The sequence below is a fragment of the Sphaerodactylus townsendi genome, linkage group LG05 (genome assembly GCF_021028975.2).
Source record: "Sphaerodactylus townsendi isolate TG3544 linkage group LG05, MPM_Stown_v2.3, whole genome shotgun sequence".
NCBI classification, from domain to species: domain Eukaryota; kingdom Metazoa; phylum Chordata; class Lepidosauria; order Squamata; family Sphaerodactylidae; genus Sphaerodactylus; species Sphaerodactylus townsendi.
The window spans coordinates 53,074,113-53,089,246 of NC_059429.1; the positions used below are offsets into that span (position 1 = coordinate 53,074,113).

General features: G+C 40.7%; 1 protein-coding gene across 1 annotated transcript in view; it reads right to left on the reverse strand.

Annotated features, from left to right (window-relative positions):
* Window positions 1-15,134, reverse strand: part of AK5 (adenylate kinase 5) — a 129,226-nt gene that overhangs the window by 67,244 nt on the left and 46,848 nt on the right. The window contains exon 7 of the mRNA XM_048496872.1: window positions 3,182-3,272. Within this exon, the coding sequence (XP_048352829.1) occupies window positions 3,182-3,272 (91 nt within the window). The remainder of the gene's footprint in view (window positions 1-3,181; window positions 3,273-15,134) is intronic.

A 15,134-nucleotide genomic window follows, 5' to 3' on the forward strand; every position in this document is an offset into this window, starting at 1 on the left:
GTAACAGGCCCTTTCCCTTCTTTTCCTGACTGACTTTTTCACGAAAAGGAACACTAGTATGAAGCCCACAGTAGAGAGGAAAGGGGGGATGTTTCCATTTCAGTGTAATTCTGTTCCTATAGATTGGCTTCTGGCTCACCCTTACCTAGCTGAGGTTTAAATGCTTCCTGAAGCCTAGGTTGGTTGTGGCAACATTTAGTCTTAACGTTCCAAGCAGGGTCATTTCCATGTCCAACTGTTGTCTGCCTGAAAGGCATCACAAATTTCACTGCCACTATTCTGGAACTGCTCTTTCTAGGCTGAGAAAGCCTGTCCCATGATTCCAGGCACATGATCCTTCAAGGTATTCATTTTAGGTTTCCTTTGGCTACTTATGGCCTAACACTAGAATTTAGTAACCTGTTTAGCCAATCTAGTGATTAATTTTAGGACAATAATCTAATATATTTGTATAACAAAGATCCCACAGACATCTAAAATCAGGGAAGAACCTCTGTCATTTATGAAATACTATTTCTCAGCTCCTGTCTTTTGAATATCCATTGATCCATGAGAAGGCAGCTGCTTTCTAAAGAAATTTTTCTAATGAGTTGCAGTGTGTGTTTTAAGTTGGCCAGGAATCCTGTCACTAAAAAGTTGAAGCCTGTCAATTATTCTAATGCTGCGCCTGTACACAGGCAGGTTTGTATACCACATAACTGGATGAAACAAACAAGCATAAGGTGGTACTGAAAGTATTGTTCAAATTTGTATACCATTTCTCAGGCATCTGTTGTGTAAAGGTAAACTTGTTCCACTTCTTTACAAAATGTAAATTGCAAGCTTTGTTTCTAAGACCACCACTATGTTTCATTTGGTCAGGTAGATTGCACTGCTGGGTTTGCTAAATTAAGTTGTTATTAATTTAAAGCACCTCAAAATGAAGCAATCTTTCCTTGATCAAGTTAATTAAGCGGGCTTTCTAAACCACTTAAATGTCAGGGTGACAATGCATCATTTGAATAAAACACTTGGGATTCTGATTCCTGTTTTTCTCTTCAAACAAATCTGATGAGGAGATGCTTTCAGGTGAAATCTACTCTCCAGTTCTCCAAAGCAAATGTTTCCTCTTCCTGACCCTGGTTAGAAAATAATCTTTAGAAACAAGCATAGCTGCAGGAACCAGCATCAGTGAGGGAATTTGTAAGGACTCTGGAGGTGTTTAGGTCTGTTGCAGTATTTCCAATGATGCTGGATGAATACTAAATTCCATTGGTCTAATGCCCTATCTTGATACCTTAGATTAACATGATTGCATCACTTCTATTAAAGGGAGGAGATTTGTTCCCCAAGACAGTTGGCAACCCTATTTGGAGGTTAATTTGCAAATATTTTTTTCCTGGAACTGATCTTAAATTTCCTGTCACAATTTTGCCCTTTATTAGGGCTATCCCACATAAGACCTTGTACTGTTAAAGCTCTTTACTTTTCTAAGAAAACCACATTTGTTTTGTGAGATGCCTTCTTTTCCCTGCACTAAGCATCTACAAGCAGACAATAAACAGCTAAAGAGTTTAGTATGTTCTTCTAACCAAAATTGAAATGCCCTATAACAAGAGCAAGTAAAAAATTGACTCTTCTGCATACACATTACACTGGGAATAAGCAGGTAATCACAGACAGAACAAAAACTTCTTAGATCTGGAGGGAAAGTAATGGAGAAGAAAGAGAGCTTCGGTGCTAAAATGCTGTAAACAAAGAGTCCGGGGTCGATTTGCTCTGCAGATTAGGCATTATTGACAGTGCCATTGTTTAGGCAGGTAAAATCAGCAAGTATATAAGCCAGAGTCTTTTTAGTGGTAACTTACATATTGTGGAATAGTCTGTGAGAGGTGGTCGTGAAGGCCTCCTCTTTACTCATTTTCTGGAAGCTGTGTAAAACAGAGTTGTTCTAGCACACACTTTCTTAAAAGTTTGGGCTTCTAGTTTCTGTTCTATGATTTGGCACAGAATAGGGTTGCTATCTCCAGGTTGGAAATACCTTTTTTGGATGAAGCTTGAGGAAGGTGGGGCTAGGGGAGGGGCAGGACTTCACTGGGGTATAATCAGTGGTGGGATTCAAATAATTTAAGTTCTAGTGGTGGGATTCAAATAATTTAACAACTGGTTGTTTACAAGCACCATTTGAACAATCAGTTCTGCTGAAGTGCTGCGAACCTGCTGAATCCCACCACTGGATATAATGTCATACAATCCACATAGTCCACTTTCCAAAGTGGCCATTTTCTCCAGGTGAACTGATCTGTTACCTGGAGATCAGTTATAATAGCAGGGGATCTCCAGGTATCATCTGGAGGTTACCAACCCTAGCACATAATTAGGATATTTCTAATATCTGTGATCCATTGAGTTGCTGAATACGGGGGGGGGGGGGATATATAATCATAAATAAGTGCTAATTTTTAATCTTTCCAGTGATCAACTTACAAATTTATTTATCCTAAAGAAAATCTGAATTAAATATTTTTCTTTGATCTGTGCCTCCTGGTTGATATGAAGAATAATAGAAATAAGAAGAAAATGTATTGAAATGGCTGCCTTTTATCCACGTGATCAAACAGTTGAAAACATTTTTTGCATTCCCCAAATCTGCATCAGGACTGTATAACAATCACATTATATGTATTTAAACAGTAATATTACTGTGTCGGAATGCCACCATTTTTAGTACAGGAGAGAGAATGCTCCCACAATTGTTGGGTGCTACCGAATCTGACTCCAAAGAAACATCTGGGTGGCACTAGGCTCCTCCTTGTTCTTGTGGCTGATTACTTATGTACTTCTGCAGAGACTAATATATTAATACTAATAGGCTGAATCCAATCATTCTCTTTAGCTAAATGGAAGAGTCCAATCATTCTCTTCCTCCAATTGAGTGGGGAATTCTCTTCTTCACTTAATGAAAAAGAGTCATTGACTTCAAAACATTGTTTCTTTTCAGGTAGGAAAGTGAGGGCATGTGGCACAGCCCTGTCCAATATCTAATGTTTTAAACAACACTGCATGAACAGTACTAAATAAATTAGTTTTGTTTATCGTGCTCTGACTGCCTGTATCTAAACATTAACTTTCTAGAATTTTAAGAACACAAAATTGTCAAACAAGAGAGACCCTATCAAAGATTTTGTAATTATTAACTCACCTGCCACATGGTCTTTGGGGGGAAACAGTTTGTTGTCAACAGCCAGGCTTATGTCATGGAATACTTCTTCCTCATCTCTGTCAGCATCAAACTGCAATTAAACAAAAGGCAGTCAGACATGGTGGACCAAAATGTGTATGAGTGTTACTGTGTAACACAAGAACAAGCATGGTGGCAGAGGGACCAATATACTTTGCCAGGTACTAGGGAAGGTGATGGCCATAGCTTCACACCCTTTACCATGATGCATTTATATAATTTCAGAAACAGAATAAAAACTTTTATTTCATAGCCTGTATATCTAGGATAGAGAGGGGCAGGTGAGAGGGGGAATTTAAGTCTAGACTAGGGCCAAAGAAATTGTGGTGGAGCTCTGCAGATTTTATCCAAAGCCCAGTAAGAGAATGGGTTGGATCCTGCAGTAAATTTCCACAGATAAAAAATGGAGGATGGTGCTTAGCTGATTTCCTCCTCCCATGGCAGATCTTTACCTCCCATTGCATTCTATTTCTAGAAGTCACTGTCCCTAGAAGAAGCATTTTCAGGGCCTTTTGAGCTGCTTCAGCAAAGTAGGGAAGCGAAGAAATTTCAACCTCCTGGTGGAATTTCCTTGTGTCAGTAGAGGTTTTTTTTTTTGCAGGATCCAACTCTATAGCAGTGGCGTAGGAGGTTAAGAGCTTGTGTATCTAATCTGGAGGAACCGGGTTTGATTTTCCGCTCTGCCGCCTGAGCTGTGGAGGCTTATCTGGGGAATTCAGATTCGCCTGTACACTCCCACACATGCCAGCTGGGTGACCTTGGGCTAGTCACAGCTTCTCAGAGCTCTCTCAGCCCCACCCACCTCACAGGGTGTTTGTTGTGAGGGGGGAAGGGCAAGGAGATTGTAAGCCCCTTTGAGTCTCCTGCAGGAGAGAATGGGGGGATATAAATCCCCAGGCTGTGCAGGACTTTGTATGTCAGTACCGGCATCTTGAATTGGACCTGGCAGTAAATAGGAAGCCAAGCTGTTCCCTCAGGACAGGTGTTATATGATAACAAGAGGGAAAAAGCATTCTCTCACAATATTTGACCACATAGCAAAAAGAGAGGAATTGTCACAATATGCTTAAAGAAAATCATTTTTAAGCCATGGTGTATTAGGCATGATGATGGAGGTTCAAATAATATATTGTAGAAAAACCCTAAAAATTATTTTTCTCCTGTAAATCTCCTTTTAAAACTTTTAAATTGTACAGATACTTGCCTTATTTTCCACAAATATTTGGGCTCTAAATCCGCTTATCGGACTATATACAACTATTGAATTTAACAATCTGTTCCCAGCATACTGTAATTGCTTTTCATCTAAAATTGCAATCCTTTTGTATATTAAACATTAGGTCAAGAGTCTCTTGTAATGTACACTTAGCAACGGCATCCTTCATTTAGAGCAATTATATGAGATCGGAGTTGAAAACCTGCTATTAAAACTGAACTAGGGGTTAGCAGGATAAAATGAATTACTATAATCAATAAAGTGCTCTAAGGAATGACACAATAATAATTATTACTTAGTAATAAGAGTCAAGATCTCTGACACTTAGAAACAAATGACCAATTCATGAAAAAGATAATAAGTTAAAAGATACCAGAAAGTGTAGTTGGATTATGTTACAAATGAATAGATGGAATAACTTTTTTTAATTTTTTAAAAAATATATTTTTATTATTTGTGATAAAAAAAACAAATAGGAACATTGGTTACAAGTATTAAACAAGTATTTAAAGCATAAGTACATAAAAACATTCCATCTCTATATATGAAGTTGTGGATATCTAAAAGAAGAGGGAAAGAAAGAATAAGAAAGAAAAAAAGAGAAGTAAAACGAAGTTGTGGACTTCTCCTTCAAATTACATTAACTTTACAAATCATTCATAGTATTCCTAGCTGATTGTTGGTCCTGAACCCATCGTTTCGGCTTATTTATTTGTTCTAATATTCCTTAATCAAACTTCTAATTCATAAAGAAAAAATTAATAATAGATGGAATAACTTGACAAGGAGTGGATTGTACCAGACTGACAGCTGAATCTGGGGCGGGGGGGATTGAATGGAATCTTGGAAGTGGCACAGGCTTGTACTGATGTGGATGCCAATCCCACTGGCATAACAGGCAAACACAACAGTGGAGAGGGCAAACATGCAGGTTGGTGGGTGCTGCACAGGTCTGTAGCATCTTAACCCAGAAGAGACATCTTGCAGCTCCACCAACATGTGAGGTAATGCAGTGGTGGGATTCAAATAATTTAACAACTGGTTCCAGTGGTGGGATTCAAATAATTTAACAACTGGTTGTATACAAGCACCATTTTAACAATCAGTTCTGCTGAAGTGGTGCGAACTTGCTGAATCCTACCACTGAGGTCATGCCATGGGAGGGGGCTGATCCCAGGGTTGGAATTCACTTTAGTTAGCTTCCACCAGGCTTTCAGTTTAGAAACACCCCGTCCCCCTGGCTGCAGACTGACACCACCAGAAAGTCTGGTGTAAATCATTTTCAACAATGGGGTTTGTTTAGGTGGGGGAGGGTGATCTTTGGCCTTCCGGCACCTGAAACCACTTTGGAGGTTTGCAGAAATGTCACCATCCCTGGCCACTCCACACTGTGGACTGAGTGTGATAGTGACAGGGTTCAAACTAACAGCCCAATCATGTTTATGAGTTATGGAACTTACTACCAAGCAGCTATGGAGAGGATTACATTTTAGGATTGTGATCTCAGGCATATTTTTTTAGAAGTAAGTTCTATGGAACTTACAGAGGTGGGCTGAAAGGGTGTGAATTTGCATACACTTACTGAGAGCTAAATCTCATTAAGCTTATTGGAAGTTACCCAGAGGTGTAGGGAGGGGAACTTGTGCCTGGGGCAAGACCCCCCCCCGCTGGCCAGAGGAGGAGCAGCTGGGACAAAATTCTGCTGCCCCCAGAGGCCAGGAAAGGAAGGCCGGGGCTGCTGGACTCTTGTGGCTTGCACCTGAGCTGCCCACTGAGGGGCTGCTTACCAGCTGAACTGTGTGCCACAGCCACAGGCCTCCTGCCCTCCCTGTCAGACCCGAGGATGGTCTCCATGCCTGTCATGGAGGCTGGGGAGGACAGGAAGTCTGTAGCCATGGCAGACAGCTTGGCCGGTGAGCAGCATCCCAGCAGGGAGGGAGCTGCTGGGTGGAGGCCAGGTCCTTGTGCCCAGCCTCTTCTGCAGCACAGCACATGTGCCAGGGGTGCGCTTACTGACTTTGGGCCTGCCAGGCACCACGCTGCAGAAGAGGCCAGGCACAAGGACCTGGATGGCACCCCCCCCCCCACGTGACTGGATGGCCCAGGCTGGATGGCACCCCACCCCCCAAGTGACTGGATGGCTGCCGCCCAGGGGATTTGTCTCCAGACTGCCCCGTAGAAGCTCTGCCTCTGAAGTTACTTCCAAATGAACAGATAAGATTGTCCTTCATATCCTTTTACTCGAATCACACAATCTTTGTTGTTCCATCTGTTTAAAAGTAAAACACTTGTATACCGTATATACCGGCGTATAAGACGACTGGGCGTATAAGACGACCCCCCCCCACTTTTCCAGTTAAAATACAGAGTTTGGGATATACTCGCCATATAAGAGTACCCGGCGTATAAGACGACCCCACACTTTACAGATGATTTCCCAGGGTTCAAAAGTAGTCTTATACGCCAGTATATACAGTATCTCCAAAAGTCCAATATAAATGACTTTCTGAAATACTTAAGAAAGTTTAAACTAATTTATAATTTAATTTTTAAAGTATGCCATTAATAACTAGCAGAAAAATAATTATAAATATTTCCTTTTAAAGGTACCCTGCCACACAAGAGAAACAGTCTCAAAACATAAATATGTTTGATTTTACCTGCAGCCCCACAGAGTGAAATTTGCTCTCTCAGACAGTAACGTTGGTATAGATTGATTTTTTTGTGGGGTGAGTTTGGTTACTGAGGGCTTTCTGGCTGTTCCATTCCATGCATGGTTTCAAGCAAGCCGGACATGTAATGGGAGGGGTTTGAACCCGATAGCCCCCCTTTACCTACATCCCTGCTCTCAGACCTATTTGCTAGCAGCTCAATTCCACAGTTGTTTTCTCGCTAGTAAATCCCATTGGGTTCCATTGTGCAGGGGTTTGATCTCTTACTGTCCAATCTAATTAAAAGGTTGTGTGGGATTAGACTGTAAAGTCCACATACATCTACAGCCTATTTGGAAGGGAGTTTCCCAGAGCACAATAGTAAAGCATGCAGACTGCCCAGCTATTGCTATTGATTACATCAATTAATGTTTTCTGGGTTACTTCTTTACCAATCAACCACTGAGTGAAATCCACTTTCCCCAGAAAATGCTTTTAAAAAAACCCCTAACTTATTTAATTGAAACCGTCTTTGCTGTGATGTTAAGATGGGAGTAATGAGAAGGTTGCATTGTGATGAGTGGGTACCTAGTGAGGATATGTGATAAAATGGAGGAGTAAGGCCATGCTGTCAATTTGGCTTGTGACTGTGTTTTAATTGCTTTAAAAAAAATAGCAACAGTTCAGCTAGTGCTGAGAATTTAGGACCAAAGAAATCTATTTACTTTTCTTCAGTACAAATTTTGTAATAGATAGGTTCTCCTTTTCCCCTGAAACCGTTATCAGAAAGAATAGCACTGGCCAGAGATATCTTGTTCATATATAGGACTTGTCATGGGCAATACTGTCTCAGTAAGGGGAGAAGTGACAGATGCAGTATATCTCATTATGGTTTGTCTTCTTGGATTGGCTGCAGTTCTTGCTAAGACCTACTAACTAGGAGAAGTTTGGGATTAGTCATTAGATAAATTCAGTCTGTCTAGTAAAATACTCTTAAAAGCTGCTGCCAAAATCCTTTTCACTCCTGTTACTTGAGATTTTTGGACCTTCATAGCTTCAAGATTGCCTCTTCCTGCACAGCTTTGCTTATCAGAATAGAGCCTTCTGCAAGTGCTAACCTGCAAATGGGCAAAATCAACAACTGCTTATTCATGCACCTTCTTCTGCTGTTGTGCACACATAAAATTGCCTGCCCAATATGGTCGGGAATGTATTGTCAAAGGCTTTCATGGCCAGATTCAACTGGTTGTGGTGGGTCTTCCAAGCTGTGTGGCCTTGGTCTAGTAGATCTTGTTCCTAATGTTTTGCCTGCATCTGTGGCTGGCATCTTCAGAGGTGTATCACAGAGAGAAGTCTGTTACACACTGTGTCCAGTGAAAAAAGAAAGTTTAGTATGGTATATATTGTCCACGTCCCAGGATGGGGAACCAATCAGTAAATGTTTGGGTAGAAATTGCTATGCAAAGGTGTGGTTGAGTGCATTGTATTGCAGGTGGGGTTAACACTTCATTTTTTAAATACTGGTTGCCAAGCTTTGTTAATTCTCGAAGTCTCTTCTTTCTTGTTGAAGTTGTCTTGGTGTTTGTGAATCTCAATGGCCTCCCTGTGCAGTCTGACATAGTAACCTTCCGAATTGTCCGGAATTTCAGTTTTTTTCAAATAAAATGTTATGTCCAGTTTTGTTTAGGACATGTTCTGCTACTGCAGATTTTTCAGGATGGTTAAGCCAACAGTGTATTTCATTCTCCTTAATATGAGTCTGAATGCTGCAGTTTGTGGTTCCTATGTAGACCTTTCCACAGCTGCAGGGTATGCGATAGACTCCTGCAGAAGTGAGGGGGTCCATCTTGTCCTTTGCTGAGCGTAGCATCTGCTGTATTTTCCTGGTAGGTTTAGAAGATGGTTTGTAAGGTTTTTTTCATCAGTTTCCCTATTTGCTCTGTGATTCCGTTATGTATGGTAGAAATACTTTTCTTGTGGGGGGCTGTTTCTTCTCAGACCTCTGGGTTTCTCTTGGTCTTAAAGCTCTTTGGATTTCTGTTGTGGAGTAGCCATTAGCCTGCAGAACCCAGTCTAGATGATTGATTTCATCAGGGAGGAGGTGAGGTTGACAAATTCATTTTGCACAATCTGTCAGAGTTTTGATTATGCCCCTTTTTTGTTGTGGATGGTGGTTGGAGTTTTTATGTAGATACCAGTCTGTGTGTGTTGGTTTTCTGTATACTGTGTGGCCCAATTGGTGGTTGAGTCTGCGAAAGACCAAGACATGTAAAAAAGGCAATTTTCCTTCTTTTTCAGTTTTCATGGTAAATTGAATGTTTGGGTGGATGCTGTTTTCTGGATCACCTTAACAGCATCCACCCAAACATAGGGATTCTCCCTCTGAGAAGTGTTCCTAGTTGAGTCAATCCACCATTTTGCCCACTCCCTGCTTCCTCTTTGTTTATGTGCAACCTCTATTTGGGGAGGTTGCCTGTCACCTTTTTTCTGCCAACTGCTGTGTTGTGGGTGAAAAAGACAGGAAGGAGTGAGAAAATTTGAAGAAAGCTAAATGCATGCTGATCTTCACTGTAACTGAAAGCAAGAGGAAATGTTGCACTTTCAGAGCTTTTGGAAACTGAGGAGATTCTCTGACCTGAAGGTGGGGAAATATGTGCATAACCAAGAATCAAGCCTGAAGCGAATGTAAAGTGCATAAATGGCCAGAGTTAGGGTAGCTGCCAAAATATGGTTGGCCTAAAATCAGTGGTTCTCAACCTTCCTAATGCCACAACCCTTTAATACAGTTCCTCATGTTGTGGTGACCCCCAACCCTAACATTTATCCATTTTACAGATGGAGAACACTGATGCAGAGAGTTTTAGGTGACCCCTGTGAAAGAGTCGTTCGACCCCCAAAGAGGTTGCGATCCACAGGTTGAGAACTGCTAAAGTATTAACTTGGCAGTGTTCTGTGCAATCAAGGAAGTGTTAAAGATTTCAACAGCATTTTGCACTGGCTGTGGGAATGAATTGACAACCAGTGTAGATTATTTCTCTACCGAGTCTGCCAGCTGCATTTTGGACTAGTTGCACTTTTCAAGTACACTTCAAGCGCAGTCCCAAGTAAACTGTATTCCAGTTGTACAATCTAGATGAGCAGATATTAGTATGGGAAGCAATTTTGCTGCCACTGAAGACCTGATGTATTCTCAAATCTAAAAAATTGATTTACTTTTACTGCTGAGGCATAACTGTAGGAGGACAACGTATTTCCTCATTTAATGGTGTACTTGGATATGCGGCTGTGTACAGAAGCTCAAGTATGAACTCAACACTTTCATGCAGAAAGTCACAGTCATTTCCAAAACTGCAATGGCTTGGTGAAAGGCATCTATCTTCATGGAAACGGCTTCAGTAATCTACATGTTAGCAGAATACTCACAGTATCTCCAGATAGCAGACAGCTTCTCCATGTGTTTGTCTATCAAAGTAAGTCTTCATAGGGTAAAAATAAATCTCATTTGTTTGTGAGAACTCACTGTACATTTCTTAATTACTAGATTGTATTAAACTGTGATCAATGAAAAAGCTGTTTTATTTAGGTATGTAGTTGTTGCCTCTTAAATAGCTAAATTGATGTTGGACAGAAAGTAAATTAACAAGGCTTAAAGGAAATTAGTATAGTTGTTAGGTTGTCAGCTTATCAAACACTCATTAACAGGACAAATACAATCAAGCAAACATACTCTCAACGCATGAAAGAACATGAGTCCATCTAAATATTAATATACAAAAAATAAGAATTGTAAATAGGAGAGGAGGACCACTGAGAGTGATGAGATTCCTTTCATAAGTCTTCATGAGTCCCCTGATTATAATACATATGATACATATTGATATTCATTTCTTGTTTCCCAGCTTCATTCTCTTCCTCAAGCCCACATTCCTTGCCCTTTGTTTCCTTTTTTTTTTTTTTTCATTTCCTGTTCTACTCAGGCTCTTTTGTGTCCTCCCCCATCTCTCTTTTTTTTGCCTCCGCCTATTCCCTTCTCTTTCTCCCACCTCTAATTACCCCTAAGCTCTCTTTTAATATGAAATTGGTGCAGCCATTTTAGACTACATAGGCAGTCACAAGCAACACTGGTGATGTTATGGTCAAATAAACTCAAAATATGTTGGCATTTTAAAACTTTAAAATTTTTAAAGATTTTCTGAGAATCTTGGTCTCCTCTTTCTGTACCTGCTCCATTGTGCAGAGATCTCCCCTCCCCCCATCAGTAGGATCTGGTCAGAGTAAGATCTGGGAGACATGGGTTTAAATTCCCATTCTGCCATGAAAGCTTGCTCAGTGACCCTGCGCCAGTCACACACTTACAGTCTTACCTACCTTATTAGGTTGTTGAAAAGATAAAATTGAAGAGAATAATGTAAGCACTTTGTTCACCACTTTGCTAATAGAGATACCAGGACAGTGGTCCTGGATGACTTTATTATCTATGCTGAGGCCAGGCTGCGAGCTCAGGATTTCATGACCTCCACTATAATCATGGACCTGTCCCAAGAGATTACTGGTCCCACACATTTAGCAGGGCACACACTGGCTATTATGCTGTTGAGGAGGCTGATCTGGACGTGACGGATGTAAAGCTTACTTTCTTTTCATGAAATGATCATTACCTGATAGAGTTCAGCCTTACTTCGTTTTCTTTGCTCTGCAAGGATACTGGACCCATTAAGATGGTGCCCCCTCCCTCCATGATGGATGTTGATGGACTTCTGTTGGCATTTCGGGATTTTTCCACCTTGGTTCCTTTGTTTGACTTGTAGTCTTTTGTATTTGACATAGAATGCCACAAGCTATATCCTCACCCCTACTGAATATATAATGCTGATGATGGAGGCTTCAGTCCAAAGTCTGATGAAGTATACCCTAGCCCTAAAAAGCTTACACTTCAATTATTCTGTTGTTTTTTAAGTGTCACAAGACTTTATTTTTCATTTTGCTGCAATAGACTAACATGGCTACATGTCTGGATTTTATTCCTTGGATACTAGTTTCAATACCATACATTCTTGATTTTGGGTTATGTAAACATTTGCAACCACTGGAACTTTGTACATGGCATAAGAGATGCTCTTATCACTTCGCAAAAGTGACAAAATAGCTCTGAAGTTGAAGGTCATGTCAGCGCAGATGGAGCCAGGTACTGGAATCACCATTTTTGTTTTCATTGTTGGGTTATAACTTGTGGCAGAAACATTTATGCAGCTTGTTACTGTGCCAGTCAGTCTGTCACCATGCGCCTAGCAAAGGTCAACATGAAAGCTTGTTCAGCAATGGGCAATAAAACAGCTGGGTGCAAGCCAGATCCAAGCAGATCTCTCTGTGGCAAGGTGTATAAGCAGAACCTCCAGACCTGCTCCAGCCATTGAACACCTGATCACATCTCACTGACACTGAACTTCATTCTATAGCTCAGCCCAGCTTTATTTTATAACCCGACCATGAGATCAATCATCCGAGTTCTCCTCATGAGACAACTTTAGCAGTTATTTTCCAACTGACCAATAAGATTTCCAATTTCTACTCCAAGTCCAGTTCTATCACAGTAAAGCCACTCAGTCCTTGCTGATTTTATTACGGGTATATAAAAATCATCCTTTAGATCTGTGACCTTAGAACTGGTTTTTGGGCTCAAACCCAAGTTTCCTTCTCCAATCTTATGGTTGGTTCCCTTTCTGGACCCCCACTCTTTTACTCAATCACTGGATTTCTCCCACTTTTTAACCCTGGAACCTCCATTCCAGGGTTAAAAAGTGGGAGAAATCCAGTGATTTCCATATTTCATTATCTGCCCCCGACAGGACTCCCCCTCATCTTTTCGCTCCTTATTTTTTTATCTCCTTATTTCCCCAAAGCAAAGCCTCATAGCCTCATAGCCTGCTAGCCAGTTTCCTTTCCCCCAGCTTTTGCCCCAGTAGACTACTGGCTATAGCAGTGGTTCTCAACCTGGGGGTCGGGACTCCTTTTGGGGGTCAAACGACCCTTTCACAGGGGTTGCCTAAGACTCTCTGCATCAGTGTTCTCCATCTGTAAAATGGATAAATGTTAGGGTTGGGGGTCACCACAACATGAGGAACTGTATTATAGGGTCACAGCATTAGGAAGGTTGAGAACCACTGGCCTATAGGAATGTAGACTTATGAATCTTACTGTGACAGGTCATTGCCACCGTAAATATGGGCAAAAGATTAGGAGCTGAAACACAGCCACACAGTCTGGAAAATGCAAAAAAAAAACCCAACAACAAAAACACCCAGAGAAAGGGCCAAAGCAGGATTACAGCTGAACATCAAGAAGACAAAAGTAATGCTTACTGGAGAATTACTCAATTTTGAGGTAGACAATGAGGAAGTTGAAATAATTCTAGACTTTCTATTCCTTGGCTCCATCATCAAAAGGACAATTGCAATCAAGAAATCAGAAGACTGAGACTAGGAAGGGCAGCCATGAAGGAGTTAGAAAGGATTCTTAAGCATAAGGATGTCACTGGCAACCAAGATCAAGTTAATTCATGCCATAGTATTCCCTGTTACCATGTATGGGTATGAAAGTTGGACAGTCTGACAGGAAGAAAACAGAAACCTTTGAAATGAGCTGTTGGAGGATCAAGCCTGAACTGTCCCTAGAAGCTAAAATGATGAAATGAAGCCTGTCATATTTTGGTCTCATAATGAGAAGACTAACATGGTTACCTGTCTGGATTTTATTCCTTGGATACTAGTTTCTATACCATCAGTTCTTAATTTTGGGTTATGTAAACAATTGCAACCACTGGGACTTTGTACATGGCATAAGAGATGCTCTTATCACTTACAGGAGAAGACAGGAGTCACTAGAAAAGACAATAATGTTACACTCTACATATTTTTATGTCTTCCACATGCATATATTGTAAAATATTATTTGCCTTATCAGATATCTATCATATCTTTTCCCCAAGGAACTCTGAGTTAAATTAGCCTGATAAATGCTGATTTACCTGTCAATCTGCTAGTCTAGATTTTAGCCTATACCACATCAGCCTACTTTTGACACTCCATCCCTTTCAGTGTACTAGGTTTCATGTTGCTCTTTCACAATGCCCTGGACACTTCCTAACTGGCTATACACTTAATCAGTTGTTAAGGTTATGATGTGATGTGCGCTTATCCTTGTACATTTTGCCCTTTCAATAGAAAAAGAAAAGAACACAAACAATCATTTGCTGCTGCCATTTAAAGGCTTTAAAAATATTTTTTCCCTAAGGGGTGACCCTGACTACACAAGACGTTTTTGCAATCTAATCTAGATAACTTCACCACATTGTTTTGTGTGAACTTGAAAACGTTGCTGAAATAGGAACATGGAGTGAACCTCCTCCAGCAATGACATATATTGTATCAAAGGTTAAAGGGGGCTTAGTATCTTTGATTTGATCTAGCATCAGTAGATGGATAACCATATGAAAGTAAGGAGGTGTTTTGCTTTGCAGGGTATGGCAGTTCAATGCCATTCTCATTGTTCCTCAGTCCTTGCCTCAGCACCAGGACCGTGTAGTTTTGGTTGAGTTGAAAGAGACCAGGAACTTACTTGTCTGTATGCTGTATATCTTTGGGAGCAAGCATCCATAACATTAAAACAAGTTCTGAAATGTTGTCTATAGACTTGGGAAAGGTACAGACAACTTTCTACCTCTGTTGTGGGGTGGGGATTGGGGGCAGGAGGAACAGACTATGTATATGTTTAGCACAGTCCCATAAAACGATTATCTGGATTTTAATAACTGCTTGATCCATCTCGCTACTCAGATTTATGTAAAAGCATGCTTAGGAACAATACTTAATCCTTGTCCCTAAGCATATCAATGTGAGGGGAAATGAACAGGGGTCTTGTGGCATCTTACCAACTAACACTTTATTCCAGCTGACATTTTGTTTTTTGTGGATTAAAGCATTGCAAGAAATAGGCTCTGTTCTGCAAAAGTTTATGCTAGAATCAAATGTTCTTAGTATTTAAGTTGCAA